The 27300-nt window shown below is 39.2% G+C and overlaps 1 protein-coding gene across 1 annotated transcript in view; it reads left to right on the forward strand.

Moving 5' to 3' along the window:
- CUNH10orf67 (chromosome unknown C10orf67 homolog) overlaps window positions 1-27300 on the forward strand; it is a 102276-nt gene that overhangs the window by 39264 nt on the left and 35712 nt on the right. The window contains exons 8-11 of the mRNA XM_037037220.1: window positions 5882-5947; window positions 15524-15583; window positions 15978-16004; window positions 16244-16420. Of these exons, the coding sequence (XP_036893115.1) occupies window positions 5882-5947; window positions 15524-15583; window positions 15978-16004; window positions 16244-16420 (330 nt within the window). The remainder of the gene's footprint in view (window positions 1-5881; window positions 5948-15523; window positions 15584-15977; window positions 16005-16243; window positions 16421-27300) is intronic.

Here is a 27300-nt window from a genome sequence, read left to right on the forward strand (position 1 = left end):
ATAGATGAAAAAGTGAATTTTTGTGTATGGAAATATATGAAATTTTTATTTACATTAAATACATTAATTTTTATTTATTCCAACTAAACATACATGCTTTCTACAAACCAAATGAAGTATCAGTCTTTAAATAAAAATTAATTAAGATTAGATAAAATTAAACATTCAGTTTTTCGGTCACACTGGCCACATTTCCAGAGCTCAGTCGCCACATGGGCCTAAGTTTAGGTTCAGATTGCAACTTTAACTAGGTTATTCTTAGGTTTTAGGTAAAATCATTATCAAGAACTATATTTTAAAGACATGGCCTGGCTGGTGTGGCTCAGTGGATTGAGTGCTGTCCTGTAAGGACATGGTTATCCTGATGGGTCAGTTGAGGGGATGTTTTCTATGATAACTGAATCTCTCATAGAGTTCCACAAAGCCATTTCCCTTTCCTGTGCTCCGCCCCCCTGCTCCCCTGCCCCCTGCCCCCTTGCTCTCCTGCCCCCCTGTCCCCTGCCCCCCCTGTCCCTGCCCCCTTGCAGCAGTGACAGTGCAATCCCACTCTTACAGAGATCATAGAGTCTGTGAACAGACAGACACCTTCAACCTTTTTGGCATCAAACTCTGAGGTTAAAAATAAAATCTCAGCTTTCGAGTTTCACTTAAGAGTCTACAAGGGAACAATTTCAGTTTCTTTAAATGTTTCTAAAGCTGTTCAGTCTATCTGTCACTGGTAGAGGTGAGTTGTGCAAGCTTTCTCTTCTCTGTGAGGAGTATAAGAAATTAAAGTAAAAAAAAACACCTCACCTTTTAGCCACCCATTAGACAGAAACATACCCTGGGAGTGGCCACTTATACCTGTGTGAGCTTCAAGATTCCAAGTATGGCCTCAGCTTTCCAGGTCCTCACTGCCCAGTGGCAGCCACTGGCCCCATGTGGCTACCGGACACTTCAACTGTGTCTAGTGTGACTAAGAAACTGACTTTTTAATTCTATTTCATTTTAATTTTTTGAAATTGAAATGTAAAAACTGACACTTGTTTCAGTTATTGGAAAGCCTTTATGTCTATTTTGAATAACTTTGGCATGTGAATTTACTTTTTCATCTGTAAATATTATTAATTTTATGAACTTACAGTGTGGATAGAATGCAAAAAATATGTGAGCGCTTTGTCAACTGGAAAGCACATCAAGGGTTGTTGAGCAAATGAGAGCTGGTGTTTACTGGTTTACTTTCAATATCCTTCACTAAATCAGTTCATTTATCAAGTGCCTTTTAGTGCCATGCATTACTGCCAAGATGATATATACAAGATATATACATTTTATATAAATAGTATATTTTATGCACACCCAGACCTCCCTCTGTGGAAGAAATCAGGTCTAGAGGGAGATATTAAACTAGAGGGCAGTGTGATAGGAACTATAATAAAAGTGCACACAGAGAAGAGATGCCTAGCTTTACCTGGAAGGTTCTATGATGGGTTCACAAAGAGTTCCATGCTTCCCTCATGCTCTTTCTCAGGTTGATTTTTCCAAGTAGGTAAAAGCTGGGTATGAGTGCGAATACATAAGCCACGAGATATGTTTGCGAACCTGTTTGTGATTTGGTATGGCTAGAGTATGAGGCAAGAATCTGGTGAGACCATGTGCTGAGTATTTGTGTTAGGAAGAGGGGAAATCTGGGGTATGGGGAAGAGCGAAGCAGGTAATGAAAGAATGGAAAGGGCAGCTCAGAAGACTGAATAAGTCACACGTTCCCTTTTTTAGCCACGGATGTAATTAAAAGCAAGTTGAAAGTGGGACTGAACTTAGGAAGGCTGACCTCTTGCCATCTTTCTGGGCTAAGATGGGGTTCAGTAGCTTTTTTGTTCTAATTTCAATACTCTAATAACAGCTGGATCTGTATTCCAGCTGTGGTCACAAAAAGAATTTCTTTCTGGGAGGCAGACAGAGCAGCAGTCAGTGATTGCAGCCTGAGGTGTGATCTGCTTCAGGACGCAGGCAACAGATAGTGCCGCAGTGGGGCACTCCCAGCCTGGGGTGTGAGGGACCAGGGAATGTGGGAGGAAGGACGCTGAGCTAACTCCTGAAGAGTGGTCAGAGCTCCAGAGAAAGAAAGGATGAGAAGGAGGTGGGAAGGGTAAGAAACATGCAGAAGAGAAGTAAGTGCACGTGATTTGCAGTAGGTAAAGGGTATCTGAGAATAAGTGGTGTCGAGAAGCAGGACACATGGCAGAGAATTATTATTCATTCGAAGAGGTTTTGAATGACCTGAGTGCACTGGGGAGCTCTGAATATCGAGGCAGGATTCAATTTCTGTTTCCTGAGGCAAACAAACAGGAGAGAGGAAAATCTAGAGCCAGAGAAACCAGTTAAGAGGTTACTTGGATAAACCAGGGAAACTATAAAGTTCTAAAATAGAATGAGGACCATGACGTTGGGGATGATGAGGAGGGATGCACCCCAGACATGATTAAGCAGCAAGGGCTGTGGTCCTTGGTGAGGCTGGAGGCCTGAGAGATTAAGGAGAGAGAGAAGTTAAGGCTGGATAGCATTCAGATGAAAATGAGAACAGGGTGGTAGAGCAGGGGGAGAAGCAGGAGAAGGCATTTCAGAAGCCATCAGGAAAAGAATCTCAAAAAAGGAAGGAAACACTCACAGATGTCAAATGTTGCCTACAGGCCAGGTGTGCTAAAGGCCAAAAAGGGAAAATTGGACAATTTAGCTTTGGTAACAAAATGACCCTGGTCCTATGAATGAGAGTTGTTTTACTGGGACGGTGGAAGCAGCCGAGAAGGGGGGTGCAGTGAGCATGGACACTCTAGAAATTCAGCTGTGGATGCCAGGGAGAGGTTGGAGGGTGGAGTGGGATGGAAGGTGTATTTCTAAAGCAAGTCAATGGAAAGAAGAATGAGGGTAAAAGAACAACAGAGGGAGGACAATACTGATGAGAGATCTGAGAAGGCAGGCGGGATTGGGGCTAATGGCCTTGGTGTTTACTGGTAACTGACCCCCATTGGAGGCTTGGTGACACTTCTTTCCAGACCAAGGTGTGATGGCTCCACACAAAATCTTTTCCTTTCCTTCCACCCCTCTCATTCTTTTGTTTCCTGGAAATCTGCTGTCAACTTCCCACATCTTCAACCACACTCCTCACCCCACTTCAGGGCTCTCATCTAGCCCGTCCCCAGTGTTCTCCAGCCCTGGTCAGGGCCTGCCCTGTGCTACTGGAGATAACACCATCCTGTCTTTCAGCAACATTGCAAACGTATGGAGTTTCAACGCAGAGTAGCTGGGCCCTCCCTCTTCTGTCACTTCACGTGGATCTAATTAGTAGCCCTTTGCACTGCCTACTACAGCTCTCCCAGCCTTCACTGCTTTTCTCAACTCCAGTGCCCCATTCCTCTGCACTGCTCCCTGGCTCACAGAGAACATGATGGACACTGGATTTTTTTTCTCCTTGGTAATTTCTTAGTCTGTCACTTAGTTTACCTTTACTCCTTGTCATCAGAAGAGGGGACATTCTTCTTTGCCCTGACTTCTCCTTCCACCTGTTTGCCTGACTCCATCTCTTCCTTATTTTCTTCTGGGACCTTTCTTCATCGGCCTTTTTCTCTCTGGCCTTTCAAAGCCATGGCCCTTCACTGTTCTTCAAATATCATTTATAAGAAAACCAGCCCCCTTTTCACCACCACCCCCCCATTGCTAGTTTTTCCTGTTGATCAGGTCACAATGAGATTCTGATTGCCCTTAGTCATTTTTAACCTTTTTCCTTCTGGAATTTTCTGTTGTACATGACGGGACTATGCCCCATGTCACAGGCACCCTCTACAACAGTGCTTACTTCTGATCTTTCTCATACTTTCTTCATCCCTTCTGAAGCAACATCTGTCAGTGGCTTCCTCTCCTCCATCTTCCACTGAAATACTACTCTTGGGGATTCTACTAACCCTTGGTCTTTTTTCTGGCTGACTTCAGACTCTTGCATAACTGGCACATCTGCTTACCAGTGACTTCTAAACCTTTCTGTCCTGCTTCAGGTTTTCCCTAAACACCACCTGCTTAATTTGAACTCTGTCCTCATCCTCAATTTGAATGTCACTTGCACTGGAAAGACTTCTTTAAAGGTGCCCATCCATCCCCTTTGGTAATTAGGGACTCCTCTGTTCTCCCACATTCTTGGGACTATTAGCTCCCTGCAAGGCAGGAACTATGTCTTGTTGTTCATTTATATTCTAATTAGCCCTAAAAAATATTTGTGGGAAAATGTCAAAACTTGAACTCATCACCCCTCAAATCTGGACTCTGCCATGATCCTCATTTGAATTAATGACATTGCCATCCATCCAGGGGACCAGATGACAAATCTAGAGTCCTTCTCTATTCTATCTTTCATATCTCACATCTAACTGGTAACTAGGTCTGTAGACTTTCCTTTCCATCTCAAATCTCCTTTCTCTGTAACAGCACTGCACAGATTTGGTTGAGGTCCTCATCATTTCCACAGTCTTCATTTTTTTTGTCTCCATTCTCTTTCCTTTTCAAACCTAGCTTCCACACTGCCTCCATGGTTATCTATATCCTAATCTAATGTGCTGAAACCTTCAGTGGTTTCCCACTGCCTTCAGTATAAAATCGGGCTACCCCCAAAGTGTACTGAGTGATTTTTAAATGTCAGGAACAACTAAACACTTTTACATTTGCTATCTCAAATTCTTTCCACAATAACTCTTTATTATCCTAATTTTACAGAAGAGAGAACTGAAGCTCGAAGCATAGCATTAACTTACCCACACAGCTAGTGAGGGGCAGAACTTTGATTTGAACCAGAATCATTGAGTTGTTCTGCCTTTCCATCCTTAACTGTCCTGAGCACAACCCCCCATAATATTACCCTGACTCTCCTTCTCCCATCATTTCCTGCCATTTCTGTGTGGAAGCACCATGGGTCTCACAACGCCAAAGGGTTCCAAATTCCTCCATTACCCCATGCTTGTCTGTTTGCACCGCTGTTTTGTTGGCTGTTTTCTCCACCTTCTTCCTTCTCCAATTTGTTGGAAAATTTTTCTTGTTGGAAAAATAAGTCTCCTACTTATTTTTCAAGACCCTTTTCAATGACTACTTCTGTGATGTTAACACTGGGAATGGCATATCTTATTATAATTATGGTTGTTAGTTATGTGGATTTTTATGCTTTTTCATGACCCAACGATTTGATTTCGCATTTGTTCATATGTTTTCTAGTCATTTCACCTTGTCCTCCTACCACACTGCTGATGCTGCCGGGGAAGGGGTCTGCTGTAGCTCATTTTCAAACTTCCAAGCTGAACAAATGTCAGGAATCTAAAAAGCATTTCCTACATGTTTATCAAATTAATGAATATAGGAATTAATGGAATTGAATGGATGTCAACACCCAGGGTTGAATTTTATCAGTGTATACACCACACACAAATTTAAAATACTGAGGCAAGTCAGGAGCAGAGTGAGTCATGGCTGTTTTTAATTGCATGAAACATGGTTTGATCTGCATAGGAATATAGCACGAAAACCCTAAATAAGAAATGGGTTCTGTAAAGGGTAAATTGCTCTTTTTCACAAACTAGGACTTGCTTTATTATGTATTTATATCACATTTTGGAGGTGAGGTGAGGAAGATTGTAAATAAATTGGCATTTTCTGTGTACATTTTGCTTGTTTACATGACAAAAATACGGTAATTATATGGTAATATATTATTATTACATGGCCATCTGTAGACATTTAATTTTTTCTTTAAAAATATCGGGATTCATTTTTCTCATATTCAGAATCAAAATATATTTCACTAAATCTTTTGAAGGGTAAGTTCAGCTGTTCTGTTTTTTAATCAAAATGTAATGTTCTGTTTCAGTTAGCTGATGGTAAAGACAAATTAAGGCTTGAGCTTGATGCTGAAAAAGTATTAGTTCAAGAAATGGTAAGGCAATTTACATTATTTCCTAATAAATTGGAATTCAAGAATTTAATCATGAAAATTTTATAAACTGTATTTGTAACTGTTTTGTCATCTATTCATTTTCACTTTATCAATAATCTAAGTGTATGCGTAATTATAAACATTTTTAAACGATCACTTGAGTAGCACTATGATAAATATACTTACTATGTAGAAGAGTCTTATATAAATATTGTTATAATTTAAAGCAGTGTACAAAACTTTTGAATTTCATTATGGAGAAGAAAAGAACAAATATGAGAGCTCAATATTTTGAGGGATTTGCTATTTTTAGTTACAATTTGCCGTAAATGACAACAAAAACAGGACCCCGTTAGATATTTTGGCATTCTGCGTTAGTCTCATAAGAAAACACTGCCTTTTTATGTTCTTTTAAGAGAACTTTCCAGACGGCTGCTCTTTTATCAGTTGACTGCCCACCCCCAGCCCCCACCCCCCCGCCCCAGTTTATGGGGTTGTACTTTGGCTTTCAACTGATTAGGACTCGTATGTCTTTGTTACAGTAAACTGACTGTGTTTATTATAATCAAAAAATAAAACACAGCTTGACTTGCGTTCTAAATGTGCTTCAAAAGAATATGATACTGTTTAGAAGAGAAAAGGTTGTTCATAGGAAATCAACACCACTTCAGATATTGAAACATTCCCCTTTTTACAGCTTGTCACACTTTGTGCCAAGTCATGACTGTTTTTCTAACTCTGTTTTGTTACTCTCGGCACCATGTGTTTTGGGTTCCTTGTCATAGAAATTAATGCAAAACAATGCTCCCGGACTACAATAAAGCCTTCTATGAAACCAACTTGTGAATGCAGGCCAGAAAAAAAATGATGGTTAGCTAGTCACAGAAACCGTGTGTTAACAAACATGTTATTTTGAGCCCTTTACTTTTAAATACCTGGCATATAAAAATCAGCTTCACTATTTGTGTGTACTTGGTGGTGGATCTCTTCTGTCCCGCCCCACCCTCTTCTTTCCCAAGTCCAGGAGTTGCTTCTGAAAACAACTGAATGTGTTTGTTGTCCTTAAACTGGAAAGCGTGGTTCCAGAGGGTCAAACAAATGTTACATTGTCAGTCAGTTTGTTAGCAATGTGAGACAAGAAATTAAACTACTTACTCTGGAAGTTTGTGCCTATACTAGGACAGACCCCATAGTTTTTGAACCACTTTTTCTCTTTATTTGAACTGTAAGCAGTTAACTGGTGCTATTCTATTGCCCACAGGGGAACCAACCACCTTTTATTTTGTTGTTTAGAAGTGTGTTGAACCCGCTTGTTGCCAAGCAGCAAGATCTTTCATCACAAACCTCACGACAACACAAGAGCCTCAGTACCTCAGAACTAGTTTGGGGGGTCCATGTTTTCAGTGGAGGGAATGAGCTTATGACCAAGGTTTCCATGGCAGGTCTTTGGGCCCAGCAAGGTTACTATCGGGTGCCCATTACCCCCTCAGGACATTTTGCTATGCGCTGGGAGGGAGGCTGGCTTTGTGACTACTTGGACTCCCTTTGTTTCTCGCTGGAACGCTTTATTCCAGAAATGAAGATTTGTGATTGTGCCTAGTTGGAGGAGTGGGAGAAAGTGGAGTAACTGGAGTCATTTTATAAAAATTAAAACTCTTTCTCCCTGAAAGGTTTTTGTCTCATGCTTGCCTATGTATTTTATTTTCTGGCCTATTAAAAGCCTAGTTTTAAAAGCCATAGAGCTGGTAGTAAAAAGGCATGATCAATAAGTATAGGTAAACAATAAAATATCCTTAGATTGGTTTTAATGGAAGCATGTGAAATAATTTTATGCTTCCCTGTGATTTCTACTCTTAGTGGCATATGACACTATATTAATTTTAAGTGTATAACAAAATGATTCAATATATGTATAAATTGCAAAATGTTACCATGATAAGTTTTGATGGATATCAATTGTCATGCAGAGTTAACACTTTTTTGTTATAGCTATTAAGATTGATTTTCCGAACAACTTACAAATATATAATACATATTATTAACTATAGTCACCATACTGCACGTTAGGGAGGATTTATTTGCTTTATAAGCGGAAGTTTGTACCTATCAACTGCCTTTACCCAATTTGCCCCCTCCATCCCTTGCCTCTGGCAACCACCAATCTGCTCCTTGTTGGTGTCTGTGAGTTCTGGGTGTTTTTGTTTGTTTGTTTGTTTGTTTGTTTGTTTTTTAAGATTTCACTGTAAGTAATATGATGAGGGATTTGTCTTTCTCTGTCTTACTTCACTTGGCATAATGCTTTTAAGGTTCATCCATGTTGTCACAATGGCAAAATTTCATTCTTTTTTTATGGCTAAGTAATAGTCCATTGTATATATGTACCACATCGTCTTTATCCATTTGTCTATTGATGGTCACTTAGGTTGTTTCCATGTCCTGGCTATTGAAACTAATACTGAAATGAACATGGGGTGCATGTATGTTTTCAAGTTAATGTTTTTTGATTCCTTCGGATAAGTCCCCAGGAATGGAGTTGCTGGGCTACATGGTAGTTCTGGTTTCAGATTTATTGAGGAATCTCCCACAGTGGCTGCACAGCTTTATATTCCCACCATGGTGCACGATGGTTCCCTTCTCTCCACACCCTTGTCAACACTAGTTCCCTCTTGTCTTCTTGGTGACAAGCTATTTTAACAAGCGTGAGGAAGCATCTCATTGTGGTTTTGATTTGGGTTTCCCTGATGATTTGTGCCGTTGAGAACCTATTGGCCATTTTAATATCTTCTTTGAAAAAAAATGTCTGCTCAGACCATCTGCCTATTTTATAAGTGGATTATTTGCAGTTTTTGATATTGAGTTGTATATTTTGGATATTAATTCTTTAGCAGATATATGATCTCCAAATATTTTCTCCTATTCTATAGGTGCTTTTTCATTTTGTTGTTTCTGTTGCTGTGCAGAAGCTTTTTAGGTTAATGTAGTCCCACTTGTTTATTTTTGCTTTTGTTGTGCTTTGAGTATCATATCAAAAAATTATTGCCAAGACCCATGTTAAGAAGCTTTTTCCCTATGTTTTCTTTTAGGAGTTTTATAGTTTCTGGCCTGACATTTAAGTCTTTAATTCTTTAAATTTAATTTTGTAAGTGGTTTAAAGTAGAGGCTTAGTTTTATTCTTTTACTCGAGAATGTCTAATTTTCCCAGCACCATTTATTGAAGCATATTTTCTCCATTGAGTACTCTTGGCTGCCTTGTCAAATATTAGTTGACCACATATGTATGGGTTTATTTCCGAGCTCTTGATTCTGTTCCATTGAACAGTCGTGTTCTATATGACTGTTTTTATGCTAGCACCATTCTGGTTTGATTACTATGTTTTATAATGTAGTTTGAAGACCAGAAACTACTGTATAGTTTGTCATCAAGAAGTATAATACCTCCAGCTTTGTATTTTTTTCCTTTAGAATTGTTTTAGCTTTTGAGGGACTATTGTGATTTTATATAAATTTTAGGACTGCTTTTATTACTTTAAAAACTGTCATTGAGCCCTGGATGGTGTAGCTCAGTGAATTGAGCATGGGTCTGTGAAGCAAAGGGTCACTGGTTCAATTCCCAGTCAGGGCACACACCTGGGTTGCAGGCTAGGTCCCCAGTAGGAGACACTTAGAGGCAACCACACATTGATGTTTCTCTCCCACTCATTCTCCTTCTCATCCCCTCTCTCTAAAAATAAATAAAAATTAAAAAACCTGTCATTGAAATCCTAATAGAAATTCCATTGAATCTATTATAGTTTTGAGTAGTATTGACATTTTAACAATATTAATTCTTCTAACCCATCAACATGGGATATCTGTCCATTTGTTTGTGTGTTTTTTTTATTTCTTTCATCAATGTATTGTAGTCTTTATTGTACAGATTATTTATCTTGGTAACATTTATTTCTAAATGAGTTATTGTTTTTGATGCTATTGTATATGGGGCCATTTTCTTTAATTTTTTCAGATAATCAATTGTTAGTGTCTAGAAATGCCACTGATTTTTACATGTAAATTTTATAGGCTATACTTTGATTTATCTTGAAGCTAACAAAAAAAGAGTCTCCTCATCAGGAAAATGCCATAATCATAATTGAACTCTTACCATTAACTGACTTTTCATCTGTGTCATCCCCCTACACCTTATTTCTGGAAACAATTCAGACTTGAGTTACAAAGGAATTACAAAGATTGCTGTAGCCCCTCATTCTAGGGGCAAAACACTGATTATTATAATTGGCCCTGAGTCCCCAAACTAGGCTCCTTATTGCCTGAATTCCCCCTAAGTCATGCTTCAAGTCCTCCCAGGCTTATTACAAGTAACAAGGCCACTAAGTATGAAAACTAACATTTTGGTAACCCAGACATTTACTTTAAAAAAATGTATGACTAAAATAGACTTCCAGCCAAGATGGAGGCATAGGTGGAAACACTGTGCCTCCTCACACAACCAAGTTTAAAAACAACAAAGTTTTAGTAACAAAAACACAGCCAAAACACAGAAAATTGAACTATAGAGAAGTCTGACAATAACAAACCTTTCAGCCAAACTGGTAAGAGGGGCCAAGCCAGTGATGGCGGAGCGGAGTTGCGCAGGAAAACTCAGCCAGACTGACCCAGGGACCCAGGTGCGCAGCGGCAGTTGGCAGATCCCAGGCGTGGGGTTGCGACAGGCGGACCCAGTGAGGGCACAAGGCAACTGGCTGACCACAGTCACACATTCGTGTGCAGATAAACCAGGCGAAGGAGCGAGCAGTGAGACAGACTGCCCAGGCCCCAGTGGCAGGAAGCAGCAGAGGGGCCCGCCATTGCTCCTCTTTGACCCCGCCCCTACATACAGCGCCACAACCCAGCGACTGAGTTGCCACACCCTGGTGAACACCTAGGGCTCTGCCTCTCATATGTAACAGACACAAACAGACCATAACATCATGGCTCAGGAAGAATTCAAAGCCCCAGAGCCGATAACTCTAAGCGACCAACAAATAGCCAACCTATCAGATGCACAGTTCAAAACACTGGTGATCAGAATGCTCACAGCATTGGTTGATTTCAGCCACAAATTAGAGGAACAAATGAAGGCTAAACTAATTGAAATGAAGGGAAATGCACAGGAAACCAATAGTGATGGAAAGGAAACTGGGACTCAAATCAAGGGAGTGGTCCAGAAAGAAGAAAAAAATGACCAAACAAAAAAATATAAAGAAACAAGAATTCAAAAAATGAGAAGAGGCTTAGGAACCTCCAGGACATCTTTAAACGTTCCAATATTGGAATTATAGGGGTACCAGAAGGGGAAGAAGAACAGCCACGAGTGGAAAACTTATTTGAACAAATAATAAAGGAGAACTTCCCCAGTCTGGCAAAGGAAATAGACTCCCAGAAAGTCCAGGAAGCTCAGAGAGTCCCAAAGAAGGTGGACCCAAGAAAGGACACACCAAGGCACATCATAATTACATTAGCTAAGATTCAAATGAAGGAAAGAATCCTAGAAGCAGCAAGAGATAAGGGGACAGTCACCTACAAAGGAATTCCCATCAAACTGTCAGCGGATTTCTCAAAAGAGACCTTACAGGCAAGAAGGGGCTGGAAAGAAGTATTCCAAGTCATGAAATCCAAGGGCCTACATCCAAGATTGCTCTATCCAGCAAAGCTTTCATTTAGAATGGAAGGACAGATAAAGTGCTTCTCAGATAAGATAAAAGTCAAGGAGTTCATCATCACCAAGCCCTTATTATATGAAATATCAAAGGGACTTATCTAAGAAAAAGAAGATAAAAAATACTAACAGTGAAAGGACAGCAAATTCACAGTTATTAACAACCACACCTAAAACAAAAGCAAACTAAGAGGACAGCTAGATCAGGAGCAGAACCATAGAAATAGAGATCACATGGAGGGTTAGCAACAGGGGAGTGGGAGGAGGAGAAGGGGGAAGAAAGTATAGAAAATAAATAGAATAGACGGTAGGTAGAAAATAGATGTGGGGGAGGGCAAGAATAGTATGGGAAATATAGAATCTAAAGAACTTGAGACATGTGGACATAAACTAAAGGGAGGGAATGGTGGGGAAGGAGTGTGCTGGATGGAGGGGAATGAAGGGGAGGAATAGGACACTGTAATGGCATAATCAATAAAATATATTTAAAATTTTTTTTAAATGTATGGCTAAAATAAATAAATAAATAAATGTATGATTAAATTTCTGAAAACCTGAAAACCATCATATATTTCTGGTGGGAACAGATAAACCCAAGACCCAAGGGGAGGGCCTCTAGTAGTTATCCCATCTTCCACTGCGGTATGTTAGCTTTGGGGTTCAGATAACTTGTGTCTGAAGTTTCTGGTCTTCAGATCAAAGTAGACTGTACTCAAAGGGCCTCATCTGCACCTGGACCTAAGGTAATGAGATCCAAAATCAAGCTGATGCTATAATAGCATGAGATCTTTGGAGGCCACAAGGTCTCCAAACATAGGGTGAGGGTAGATATGTTTTACACATTCTGTCTTTATCTTTAGTCTTGGGTAATGTCATTATGATGTGTCTTGCTGTGTACTTCCTTGGTTCCAACTTCTTTGGGACTCTCTGAGCTTCCTGGACTTCCTGGAAGTCTATTTCCTTTGAGAGATTGGGGAAGTTCACCCTCATTATTTTTTCAAATAAGTTTTTAATTTCTTGCTCATCCTCTTCTCCTTCTGGTACCCCTAGGATTGAGATGTTGGAACATTTAAAGTTGTCCTGGAAGTTTCTAAGCCTGTCCTCATTTTTTCGAATTCTTGTTTCTTCATTCTGTTCTGGTTGAATGTTTATTTCTTTCTTCTGCTCCAAATGGTTTGAGTCTCGGTTTCCTTACCTTCACTGTTGGCTCCCTGTACATTTTTCTTTATTTCACTTTGCATAACCTTCACTTTTTCCTCTATTTTGTGACCATACTCAGCCATTTCTGTGAACATCCTGATCACCAGTATTTCGAACTGTGCATCAGACAGGCTAGCTATCTCTTCACATCTTAGCTGTATTTTTTTCTGGAGCTTTGATCTGTTCTTTCATTTGGACCATATTTTTCTTGTCTTGGCATGCCTGATACATAGTAAGGGGCGGAGCCTTAGGTATTTGCCAGGGTGGGGCAACCCTCCCTGCTGCGTTGTAGTGCTGTATGTGGGGGTCCAAAAGGGAACAATATTGTTTGCTTGGTTCTTGTCAAGCTTTCAGTCACTTCCCCTGCTACCCACAAGCAAATTGGGCCCTTCTGGTGATGATTCTTTGGGTGGGTGGGCTTGTGTATGCTCTAGGACCCTATGGGTCTCTTCAATGAACTCTCCTGTGAGGGTGGGAGTTTCTCCCACTGCTGCAACCCCTACAGATTTTTCAGTCAGAGGTTTTGAGGCTTTATTTCCCTGCACTAGAATCCTGGGTTGTGTGGTTTGCCTTGCTCCCCAGTTCTTTCTTCTGGTTTATCCACATGCAAATGTGAGACTGCCCAGTCTACCAGCTGCCCCCTTGCCCACCTTGGTCCTCCAGCTGCTGCCTTGCTGTGAGTCCTCTCCACCCGGCTGCCCGTCTCCACCCCTCTTACTGGTCTTCTTTAACTCCTTGGTTGTTGGACTTCCATGCAGTTCAATTTTCTGTCAGTTCTAGTTGTTTTTTGTTTTTAAATTTGTTGTTGTCCTTCTTTTGGTTGTGCAAGGAGGCAAAGTGTAACCCTACGCCTCAGTCTCAGCTGGAAGTCAGTTATTAAAATATTGTTGACTATATTCACTATGGTTACTTTGTTTCATTCTTTTGATCTCAGCCAAAATATTGTCACCTTAGGAGAGGTCTTTTCTGACCACTTCATCTAAATTAGTCAGTCCCATCTTTATCAGTCTTTCTTTATTGTCTATTTTGTTTATCACCGTACATTTGACACCTAGGATAGTATCTGACATATGGTATGCACTCGATAAATACTTATGAGGGATGGTTTATTCAATATTTCTAGAAATTTCTTATAGAGGTATGGAGAAAGTTATTTTTAAACCATTATAATGGAGGTGAATTGGAACATTCCCCTTGAATTTAAACCCACCTAAACATAGTCTTTCATGAACATCAGCTACTGTCCTCCCAGATCCTAAGATTTTAGGAGACAAGAGTTGTGTTCTATTGAATTCTGATCTATCAGTAGATCAGAGATGTTTTTGAAAATACATTGTAGCTGATGTTCAGACACAAATGAGGTTAATGGTTAGATTTATTTACTATCATTTTTTAATTTCACAAAAAGATTACCTGAGATTAAATCATTGGCATTACTTAGAAATTTATATTATTAAAAATCTTAATATTGTTGAAGCATACATTAATAATATATATTTTCTCATTTGTGACAATATAAACGGACTTTGAGGAAATTATACAAAGCAAAGTAAGTCAGATAGAGGAAGATAGATACTATATGATTTCAATTTGTGTAGGATCTAAAGCAAAATACAGAAAAAAAAAAAAAAACCCTGCTTGGGCCAATGTGGTTGATTGGAGTGTGGACCTGTGACCAAAAGTTGTAGTTTAGATTCCCAGTCAGGACATATGCCTGGGTTGTGGATTCATGCCTGGTCTGGGTACATGTGGGATGCAACTGATCAATGCTTTTCTCTTGTATTACTATTTATTTCTCTCCCTTCCTCCCTAAAAGAAAAATGAAAAATATTCTTTTGTGAAAATTTAAAACAAACTCATAAATACAGAGAACAGATTGGTGGTTGCCAGAGGTGGGAGGTAAGTGTAGGTGAAATGGATGAAGGTCAGAGGCATGAATTTCCAGTTACAAGATAAATAATTCATGGGGTTATACAGCAAGATGACTATAGTTAATAATACTGTATTATATATTTGAAAGTTGTTAAGAGAGTAGATGTTAAAAGTTCTCACAGACAAAAATTATAGCTGTGTGGTGATGGATATTAACTAGACTTTTGATTATCATTTTGTAATATATAGAAATATTGAATCACTATGTTGTCTACCTAGAATTAATGCAATGTTATATGTAAATTGAATCTCACATTTAAAAATATATTGATAAAATGTGTTTTATTCCTGGAAATTATAATAGACTTCATTACATTATTGACATTTGACTACTTCATTACATTAGACTTCATTACATTATTGACTACTAAATTATCTAAATTTTCTCCTAAAAAATCTTATAAGGCCTGAATTTTATAGCTATTTTAGTAATGTATGAAACAAATTATCACCACATTACCAAACAATGCACATTTACAATTTCTATTATGCTTACAGCCATCAATAAATGCTAATGACTTTAAATATTTACAATTTTGTCTATTCCTGTTTACTTCTTTTAAATGCTTTTTTCCATGTACAAACTTATGCTCTAATTCATATTCATCATTTTAACTTATTTTCCCACAATGGTTTTGTTAGTCTAATGGTTTAAGATACTCTTTCATTGTTATAGGAAGTTTTACAGAAAATTCTCTTTTTAATTCTTTGCAAATGATAACAAATGATATGGGCCTTTAACTTCACAGATTAATAAACATAAGGAAGAAATGGAAACGAGAAAAAAGTTAGAGACCCTAAGTGTCAAGGTTTGTATTTAAGTTCTTTTTTACCTTTATTCTGTGCTTCTCGTTTTGGCATTGGGATTGAAGAATCTACACATAGCATATGGGATTTGCTATGTATAGCAGACATCTGAGTTTGAAAGAGAAGATGCTTGACAGTGAGTCAAGAAGTGTGGATGAGAGACCAGGAGACTGATGTTGAGAGAAGTGAGAAGGAAAGAGTGAGTGTAAGCAGCCAAGAAAGCAAGCCCGGCATAAGGAGAGTGAAAGGTATCATCCTCGTGTACTGATGCTCAGGCACAATGCCTTCCCTCCAGATCTCTGTCCCTTTCCTCCTAACTTTTATTCCCTTCCCCCATCTTCTTGCAAATAAGGTAGAAATCTTAAGCTACCACATCACCCCATTCCACTTTTCCAGGTGCTGCCAGAAAACATTGATCTGATGGTATGTTTTTCTTTGTACATTAGCATCAATGGGAGGAGTGCTGGGTGTGGAAAGCCCAAATTGCAAATTAAATTAGGCCAGGGGGGATTGTGGGACTGGGAACAGTAGCAGATCCAGGTCCTTTGGGACTGAAAACTTTAACCCTGCAATTCCAGCTCAGAACAAAGGAGGAAAAGAAAGGGACATAAATCTGAAGAATGAAGCGAGAATAACAAAGTTGATTCTTTTTTGTGTGCCAGAGTGCAAGATCAGCCGATGCAAAAAAGGCAACTTTATTGCTACGGTCCTCAGGAGCCAGGATTCCATCCAGGACAGGAACCATTTCGAGGCCACATTCTGTCTCCATCAGTTCAATGCATGTTAAGACCAAAAGAATTAAGACTCCAATGAAATCTTTAAAGCAAGAGCACCTTGTGGTAAGAACTGCTCACATGACCACATCCTATGATACCCTCATCTGCACATGGGCCCCTGTTCTGTTAGCAATATTGCAACCACACACCGTACCTCACATCCAGCATTAACAAGATCACCAGTCTCAATACACTTGCTTCTCCCTACTCCTTACACACATCTGGGCAGGGGCTCTGGCTGCTCTTCTCTACACCAATCATCCTTGTCACTTACCCAAGAGAATGCCACTGCTATCCCCAGCTCAGTGATTTATTTATCTTAGGCACTATGCCATAGTAGATCTCTGTTAAATTAGCAGGATAGAGAAGCCATATTCCAACCACTTTCTAAGGCATATAATCTCTAACTCATTACTGCCCAATATCTATCGGAAGCTTACCAAAGTTTCCCTGAAGGACACGCAGGTAAACAGAATGTTTGCTTATAGTTTTCTAAATAAGATACCTGGATTGACTCATGCTAGTAGGGCCAGGCAAGCAGGAATTATCTACTATTGCTATCTCTATTCACCTTCATCCAAAATAATCAGAGTTGCCTTTGCTGGATCTGCAGCAGTGCTGTTGATCCACATAAAGGGCACGTCAAGAAGTAGCTTGGTGATGTTCAATTCAACATGGCTTCTTGTGTGGGCATTGCTGAGGCACTGCTCATGGCATTACACAATGCCTCCCCTTAGGATAGTCCTGTGGGGAACTTTCTTCTGCTTTTAGAGGAATAGTTGTATTTTCTCTGAGCAATTGATCTTTCCTGTTGACACTGTGAATTGTGTAACTAGTTAAGACTCCTTTTCCACGTTGATTCTCAGAAAGGTTAGAAGCCAATTGGTGACTCATCTTGCCAACACATAACACTTCATAGACAGTCCCTCCACATGCACGTTTTGGTTTCCTATACTCAGTCTTATTTCTACATGTTCCCACGTTCTTCTTCTTCTACAGGGAACAGAATCTGCCTCCCTAACATTCAAAGCGTGGAGGAGCAGAGCAGAACCATTCTCTTGTATCATCTTTGCTCCAAACAAGCACAGAGAAATCTAGGCCTCTCCTGCCAACTTCCCAGGCAGATGGCTCACTACTTGTACCCAGCAGAGGAGTGAGACAGCAGGTAGAGAGAGGGCAGGGTGTTATATTAGTGGAAGTCATTCCCCAGGAGTTGAGAAAAAGCATTGTCTTTTAAAAGCATTTCTATTTTGCAGAGAGTTAGGAAGTATAGACCACTGGAAGCCGGTGCAATTCCTCAGGAGGAGAAAGACATTTAGAGGGGAAGTTGGCACATGAACCACCAGGGCTTGGGTTTTAGAAGTAAGATTTTCAGAATCCAGGTCTTGAGAAGTTTTTTTTTAATTTTAAAATTAGTTATTTTTTCTCATTTTTTAGTTGTTTTTCAAGTATAATTGTCTCCATTTTCCTCCCACTACTCCCCACCCCCCACCAGGCCATCCCCATTTTCCACCCTTGATCCTATCCCCCTTTGGTTTTCTCCATGTGTCTTTTTTACGTGTTCCTGAAAACCCTTCCCTCTTTACTCCCATTATCCTTTCCAACCTCCCCTCTGGTTACTGTCAGTTTGTTCTTAATTTCAACGACTCATACACCCATACAAAGAACAACAAAACAAAAAACAAATAAACAAACAGAAAAAGAACCCCGCCCAAGCAGTGCTGCCTGCTGTTCAGCAGGCAGGCTATTTTCTCAGGCAAGGAAACCAGCCATACTGGGTGAGGGACTTTAGTCCAAGCCTTGGATTAGGAAACCTATGATCAAGGCAGCATCCTGCTCCAGAAGGCTCTGGCAGCTGCCAGAAATCAGGTCGAGTGCCAGAGTTCTGTGCTCCAAGGCTCTGCGATGAATGCGGGGCTAAGTTGGCAACTGGGACAGAGCAATGGGTCCTCCATGCAGCAACAGGGGGAGCTGCCCCGTCCCTACAGCAAGCCCAGGGCTGTAACTAAATCCTACAACTCCAGTTTAGAAACTCCAGTGTCCTCAATTTACAGATTGAAATTGAGTTTCCAAAATCACAGCCACAAGGGGCAGAAATACTGCCTATTCTTACCCACAGAAAATGCACGAAAGGAGAGACAAAGGCAGACATGATCTCTGAGAAAGTGACATTTCAATAGAATTTTCTCTTAGTGTAACAGTTTTTCCTTCTGATTGCAATGATGGTTATTTTGCTGTTTCCAAAACATAGCAGTACATTTTCTCAGCTGATAGACTCTGAAGTTAATGTATAACAATAAGTAAAAATTGGGTGAGAGAAGGGGAGAGCTGAGATGGCTGGTGTTTATATCTTTATATTAATTAACTTGATTTTACAGTGTAATGTAGTTTTCTAGTTCATCATTGTTACTAGCATATATACTTCAACAGTTAATAAAAATTCTGTGTTATAAGGGCTCCCTTAAAGCACCTTCCTCTGTGGTCTGTTCTTCACTATAGATTAACTATATGTGTATGCACTCTGATCATAAGTTTTTATTTCTTTCTTTTAAATATTTTATTATACTCAGGTAGCTGGACATCTTAAAAATTACTTTTAAAAGTTTATACTTACTACATGTAAATGTCCAAAGGGAGAGCTTGCTGCAGGAACTTTTAAATCAGCCATTTAACTTATCCAATTAATCATACTCATTTTTTTGAAATCTGTGTCATTTGGTGGGAACAGCACACATGCTTCACTCGGCGGAGTACACAGTGATAAACTGAGTGTTTAGCCAGTCTGAAAAATGCGATATGAACACTGCTGTCTGATTTCTATTTATGAACGATTTCACAACTTAAAATTTGTATTTGTACAGTGTTTTTGTGCAAAGTTTATTTTTGATATCTGTTAAACATTTCAAACACTAAGGTTTCACATATCAAGGTTAAATTGCATTTCCAGGTTTCCCCTACCCCAACCCCCCAACCAGGGTAATTTGTTAATTAAGGTCGCACCCACCGAATGCTTCCCTGGAAGATTTCTGACCTTCCATGGGGTAACCCGGTGTATGCTGATGGAACATATGGTGTGTGCTTAGATCTGCAGAAAGCATCAGCACCCTTCTGTGTGGGAAATGGGACAAGGGACAAAGTGAATCGTGCTCCCATTCTTAAAGTTCACGTAATACAAAGCAATTCGTATATTATACAAGATTTTAATAAAAACTCTAGAGCATTATTCTTTTCATTAAAGAATTGTTAGATGAAATATTTTTGCAATAGTTTTTCAATTATAACCATAGTCACCATACAAACTAGTAAGTTTTGAAAAATTATTCTTACAGGATGCAGAATTATTATTATGGCTACATAGTATTATAGGCTAGGTGGGGAGGGGAGAATCTTTTCTTCTGGAACTTCCATTCCTCTCTTCGACAACCTATTCATTTGACTACATTGCATATGAAGTTCAAAATAAATGCCATCTGACAAGAAAATAATGTCATATGTTCATTATTTTATTATTTTATTCTTCTTTCCTCTTGGCTTGGTTTGATAAAGTAGGCAGTTAATAGTTCTGCAGAGCCTTGTGGAAAGCCAGGATTTTGCTCACTGTTAATTTGGCCACAGGGTGAGGGGAGGGCACAGAAATACAGAGGAAGGACATCTGCGCATGTGCATAGTCTTCAGAGGCTGTCAAAGAATATTTATTGTATTTTGATAGATTATGTTGACACAAAAGAATTTCCTTTGTACTGGATCTTTTTCTTGTACTATGAATAGTTTTAAAATACATAGATAGTTGAAATCATATATTACAATTACTTGTTTTATTTTAAAATCAAAATTTTTGTTTACCATAAAAATGAATTCATCTTTAGATTCTGCTCTCAGAGAACTGAAATTAAAAATCTGAATAAAATCTTACTTAAAATCCAACTGAAAGATGGCTGTTACTACAGTGTTTTATTCTGATAGTTTGATAAATTGAATACTTTCAGTATATTTGGAACTGAAAATATTTTAGTGAAAATAATATTTACTACTTGCACAAATGAAAATTTTTATTTGCAAGACCACTCAGAGGCTTATGATTTGTCTCTTATTTATTTTGCCAGAGGACGATTATAACATTCATTATTTGGAGAATTTATGGTATTTCAGTATCATTTAACTTAAGGACCTAAGATATTACCATTGAAATCAGGAAAAGATGAGTTTTAGATTGGTGTCAATTATTACTCTTCCCTAGACATTTCCAGTCATGGAAGCAGCTGCTAGGTCCTCGCCACTTGTAATGTCACTGTAGTGGCAGCAGAAGAAATGTCATCCTTGACCTTGGGGAGCACACAAAGCAGCCGTCTTACCCCTCACTGCGTGGTGTTGCTTTATTGCATCTGCCAGGGGTTCAGCTGTGGGTTTCTCTCCAGTTCCCATTCGGAGTTGAGACCAGTCTTAACAGCAGGTCATTTGGCCAGAGTCCTGACACGGTCCAGACATGGGTCTTACCTGCAAGAAGACTGAACAATTTGATATGTTGTCACTCATCCTAACTGCCATTATGGCAGATAGCAATCCTGTTGCTGGGTGCTATGAGTTCTATTATATAGAACTGCTTCACACTGATGCTCAAGGCCAGAATTAAATCCAAGGTAGCCACAACATTTCTACCCTGGTATTGGACTGTTGGCTACCCTCTTTGGATCTAGCACTACCAATTTGTCAGTTTCTCCAGCCCTGATTTCTTCAGGCCTGGAGTCTCCAGTTTGCAGCTTTATCCTCAAATCCTAAGGGTATGTTTCTGTAAGTTATGATACATACCAAGTTTTTTATAAATGTATTTCAATGGATGGTGGTATTTAAAGTTTTCTTCATTTAATATCCTTCCTTTTCCTCAGTGTAATCTAGTTTTGTTAACAAGAAAATTTGAAATTGTAGCCCTGACTGGTGTGGTTCAATGAGTTGAGCAACAGCCTGCAAACTCAAAGGTTACCAGTTTGATTCCTGGTCAGGGCACATGCCTGGGTTGTAGGGCCAGTACAGGGGCATATGTGAGGGGCAACCAATCGATGTTTCTCTCTCTCTCCCCCTTTCCCTCTCTCTAAAAATAAATAAATAAAATCTTTAAAAAAACACTGAACTTTCAAAGAAAAGTTATTTGTTTTCTCATATTTATTCATGTATTATATAGTACTTTTAACTTGTATATCTGATCAAACTTAGATAATCAGTGATGGCTCACTGAATTGAGTCCATACTAACCAAATCTAAACAGTTTTCAAGTTTTGTTAACCTGTGCAACTCTGTCACAGAATCAAGGTACACATTCATTTAGGCTTTAAAGGTTTGAAAATAGCTTGAGATCTTCACCAATCTCAAGTGGGATTCCTCCCTTTGTTGAATATATGATTGTATGTAAATATCAGGAATAGAAAAACAAGTTACCTACAACCAATGTCATGAACTGTTATGGATGAACCCCTATTTGGTTTCATGCCACCAGAATTGGTGAACATGTTTCTAAGCAACCTAGAATGTAATTCAGGTGGTCTTTTCTCTAGATGAGAATGTGCAAGTGTAGTCTAATTAAGACACGTAGCATTTCCATCTGGTTTACATTAAACAAGTCATAAACATATTTTAAAAGTAATTTTTATATTAAAGTTAGAAAGATCTCAATACACAATTTTAGAGCCTTATACCACCATTGGAAGAGCTAGAAGAATAAGTGTTAGGAAAGCAACAGAAAAAGATTTCAGATTAATGCATCTAATAGCTGGTTGATAAAAGATGAGTAAGAAGTCAGTGCAATTGGTAGGTACCTTTGGAAATTTCCCACCAAATTGCTTTGTCTCAGCAGTAAAGAGTGTATTCCTTGAATGCTTTCCAAAAAGTTGTTATAAAAGTCGTAAAGCAAGTCCACTTGTCTTTCCTTTGCATAATTTTTCCAATGTTCTCAACAAAAGTATAGTTCCTTGGAATTCCTGATGTGTTGTAACCTTCAAAATTTTAAAGCTTAATATAGATATTTTCATGTAGCAATAACTAATATAATTTATCATAATATGATTTGCATTTGACATCTTCATTTATGCCATTTCTGGAGCTTTCATCTATTTACACAGATCTAAGTTTCTATCTGATATCATATTCCCTCTTCCTGAAAAACTTTTTTATTATTTTTTTCCCAGCTCTTACAGTATAGGTCTGCTGGCAACGAACTCTCTCAGCTTTTGTTTGTCTGAAAAAAAATCCTTATTTTATCTTCATTTTGACAGAACTTTTCTTAGTGTAGAAGTGTGGGTCAACCATGTTATTCTAATGCTTTGAAGATGTCATTTCATTGTTACCTTGCATAGTTTTTGACCAAAAAAATCTACTATAAATTTTCACTTTGTTTCTCTAATGTGTCTTTTACTTTAGAATGCCTTCAGGTGTTTATCTTTGCTTTTCAACAGTTAGACTATAATGTTTTGGGGGTGTTTGTTGTTTCTCTTTTTCTTTCCCTCTCTTTCTCTCTCTTGATAGAACTTACGGAATTTGTGCTTTGATGTATTTTATTAGCCTTTGACTATCATTTAAATTTTCTCTTTTGCCCCATTCTCTCTCCCTTCTCCTTTTGAGGCTTCAGACTGTTTGATATTGTCCCACAACTCTTGGATGTTCTGTTTAGTAATTTTGAATTATGTTTCCTTTTTGTTTTAGTTTGGGGAATTTCTTTTGGCCCACCTTGAAATTCACCGATTGTTTTCCTCAGCTGTATTGAATCTACTGATGTGTCCATGGAAGAAATTTTTCATCTTTCATATTGTCTTTTTCATTTCTAGTATTTTTATTTGACTCCTTTTTATATTTTCCATCTCTATCCTGAAATTCCCTCTCTGTGATATATCATGTATGTTGTTTACCTTTTGTCCTAGGTTCTTTACATAGTTATTTCAAAATCCCCATCTGACAGTTCTAAGACTTGGGTGACCTTTGAATCTGCTTTTGTTGATTGCTTTCTTTCTTGACAATAGGTTCTTCTCTGCTTGCTCTTTAATGTGTCTCATAATTTTTGATTGAATGCCAGATATCATGTGTAGGCTAGTAGAGATTGAAGTAAACAGTGTTCATACCTGAAAATTCCATTTCTTATATTCAACTCTTGCTGTAAGGGATTTAGCTGGTATAGCCAGAAGTTGTACTGAGTTGATTTGGGTTGTTGCTATGGTTCCTTTTACTGGACCACAGCCTAGATTTTATTTTTTTGTGGAAAATGTGCGCTTAGAGCGGGAGCAAGAATAACAGAGCACTTTCTCTGTGTGCTCCTGTATCCTTAGCTTTCAGCAGAATTTGTCTACCCATGCCACAGAGTGGGTCTCTCTTTATGTATCTAAACTTCCCTCGGTAATAGACTGCTATTGCCTGGCACTTCATAAGTGAGGGCAGAGATGGTGTTCCCTTGTTTGAATCAAAACTCGGTCTCTGGAAAGTGCTGTGTGCCTGTCCCTCAGAGGTGATCTTTTTCTGGATTTCTACCTCTCCTCCCTGTGGTGGTCTACCTCTGCCTTGTATCTGAAGCTAACCTTAGAAACGTGTTTCCTATCCCTCCTGTAATACTAGGAAACTTCACTTGGTATTAGTACAGTCTCTAAGACTATCACCAACCACTCATCCAGAGAAGGAAAATGTTGCTTTTATTTTCCCCTTGCCATAATATGTCTTCATGTATGACCTGTAAGTAAGAGATTTGCTGCCTTCCCCATCCCTTTGTAAAGTAGGTAGGGCTTGGTGCCTAACACTTCTCTACTCATCACCTTCTTTGAGTCTGATTGGCCAGAGAGTTTGCTTCCCATCTTTCAGGGGCTTAAGACTTTTGTTTCCTAGGATAGAAGGGTTGATCCCCTCCCAAGCCTGCATTAGCACAAGACCTGTCCTGCCCTCAGTTTTTCTCATTAGCATCTAGTAGGAGACAGTGAAAAAAGCTGTAAGCATAAACTCCTCTTTCAACATATGGCCCCAGCTACTTCAGACCACTCTCCTAACCCTTCCAAAGTTCTTTATATTTCAGCTTATTTTTCTTACCTCCTTATGTTGCAACTTGCATGGTGCTGTCTCTGCTATAGGTGAGACTGTAATCATAACTCTGCTTGGAGAGACTCATCCCTCCGGAATGCAGGTTACCTGGTTGTGACTTCAGTTCTCTGATAGGTTCAAGAAAAGTTGCTTTTTGTACTGTATCTGGATTTTTCTTGTTGTTAGTCTGGAAATAGAATTTTTTGCATCCTATGTGGGAACCAGAAGTCTGAATTTCTTCTATAAAACAGTTTATATTTATACAAACTTGGCTCAATAAAGAAATGTCAAAATAAGAAAGTAAAAAAGAATCTTGCCACACAGAAATAATCATTGAAAACCCCTTATGACCATCCCTTCAGGCAAGTCTTTTTTTATATATGATTTATTGATTATGCTATTACAGTTGTCCCATTTTCCTCCTTTATTTCCCTCTGCCCTGCACACCCCCTCCCACCCATATTCCTCTCCCTGTAGTTCATGTTCATGGGTCATACATATAAGTTCTTTGGCTTCTACATTTCCTGTACTATTCTTAACCTCCTCCTGTCTATTTTCTACTTACCATTTATGCTGCTTATTCTCTATACCTTTCCCCCACTCTCTCTTCCTCCCACTGATAACCCTCCATGTGATCTCCATTTCTGTGATTCTGCTCCTCTTCTAGCTGTTTGCTTAGTTTGTTTTTGTTTTAGGTGTGGTTGTTAATAACTGTGAGTTTCTTGTCATTTTACTGTTCATATTTGTGATCTTTTTCTTAGATAAATCCCTTTAACATTTCATATAATAACGGCTGGGTGATGATGAACTCCTTTAACTTGACCTTATTTGGGAAGCGCTTTATCTGCCCTTCTATTTAAATGAAAGCTTTGCAGGATAGAGTAATCTTGGATGGAGGTCCTTGCCTTCATGACTTGGAATACTTCTTTCCAGCCCCTTCTTGCCTGCAAGGTCTCTTTTGAGAAATCAGCAGGCAGTTTTATGGGAACTCCTTTGTAGGTAACTGTCTCCTATTCTCTTGCTGCTTTTAAAATTCTCTCCTTATTTTTCATCTTGTGTAATGTGATTATTATGTGCCTTGGTGTGCTTCCTTAGGTCCAACTTCTTTGGGACTCTCTGAGTTTCCTGGACTTCCTGGAAGTCTATTTCCTTTGCCAGATTAGGGAAGTTCTGCATTATTTGTTCAAATAAGTTTTCAATTTCTTGTTCTTCCTCTTCTCCTTCTGGCACCCCTATGATTCGCATGTTGGAATGTTTAACAATGTCCTGGTGGTTCCTAAGCCTCTCCTCATTTCTTTGAATTCTTGTTTCTTCATTCTTTTTTAGTTGAATGTTTCTTTCTTCCTTCTAGTCCACACTGTTGATTTGAGTCTCATTTTCCTTCTCATCGTTTTTGGCTCCCTGTTCCTTTTTGCTGTATTTCACTTAGCACAGCCTTCACTTTTTCATCTAATTTGTGACCATACTCAACCAATTTTGTGAGCATCCTGATTACCAGTGTTTTGAACTATGCATCTAATAGGCTGACTATCTCTTGGTCACTTAGTTGTATTTTTTCTGGAGCTTTGATCTGTTCTTTCATTTGGGCCTTTTTTTTTTGTTCTTGGCACACCTGTTATGAAGTAAGGGTCAGAGCCTTAGGTATTTGCCAGGGCAGGGCAGCCCATGTGGCTGCATTGTGATGCTGTATGTGGAGGAGGGGTCCAAGAGAGAATGGTGCTGCTTGCTCTGCTCTCTGCCAGCTTTCAGTCACTTCCCCATTTACCCACAATCAAATTGGGCCCTTCTGGTGCTGATTCCCAAGTGGGTGGTTTGTGTACATTTTAAGTCCCTGTGGGTCTCTCCAATGAACTCTCCTGTGAGGCTGGGAGTTTCTTCTGCTGCCGCCTCAAGCCTCACAGGTGTTTTCAATCAGAGGTTTGAGGCTTTATTTCCCCACACTGGGACCCTTGTTTGTGCTGTCTGTCTTGCTCCCCAATTGTTCCTCCCAGTTTATCTGCATGCAAATGTAGGAGCACACAGTTTGAAATCAGACACCTTTCTGGGCCTGCCCACCACAGCCTTGCCCACCTTGGTCCTCCAGGCACTGCCTCGCTCGCTGCAAGTCCTCTCCACCCTGGCTGCCTGTCTCTGCCCCTCCTACCCATCTGGATGAATGTTTCTTCTTTAACTCCTTGCTTGTCAGACTTTTATACAACAATTTTCTGTCAGTTCTGGTTGTTTTTTGTTTTTAAATTGTTTTTGTCTTTTTTTTGGTTCTTCAAAGAAGCACAGCGTGTCTACCTATGCCCCCATCTTGGCCCGAAGTCCCCTTTCGGGCAAGTCTTGATAGAGATTTGCACCCACAACAAGATTTTGGGGAACTTCATTCAATTCCGTTGAATGTATATAATCACTCATGTGCAGTATTTCACTCCATAGAAGTAGCATAATTTAGTTAACCAATTTTTATCAATTTACTGGTGTCTTCCTGAGATATTGTTTATGCCTTTTTTGCTGTTATAAACAATGGCTTCATCATCTTTAAAAGAGCCATTTCCATCATGGAAGAATTTTGATCACAAATTTTTTAGATTGGATAATTTGACAGAAGATATGTGCGCTCCTTCTACATACCTGACTTCCTGCAGTGAACATAACGTCTAGGAAGATCTGAAAGCAGGTGAGGAGGCCAAGCCTACATCATGCTTTGTGGGCTTCCACCCCTTGAGAAGACATGCATGAGATGTGCACATGGCCTGGATTAGCTTGGGTTTGACAGGGCTTCATAGCCCAATCATCTGCCACAACGTTTCCGAGGCCCTGGGCGAGCGTGGAGTGGCACTCTTGGGGCACATCAAATGAGGAATTCTTGTCTTGTTTTTCAAAGAACTCTCTAGCATAAAGATGTTGTTAGAAAC

This window comes from Sturnira hondurensis, unplaced genomic scaffold (genome assembly GCF_014824575.4).
Source record: "Sturnira hondurensis isolate 20B ecotype Veracruz unplaced genomic scaffold, ASM1482457v3 Scaffold0022910, whole genome shotgun sequence".
In the NCBI taxonomy this organism is placed as follows: domain Eukaryota; kingdom Metazoa; phylum Chordata; class Mammalia; order Chiroptera; family Phyllostomidae; genus Sturnira; species Sturnira hondurensis.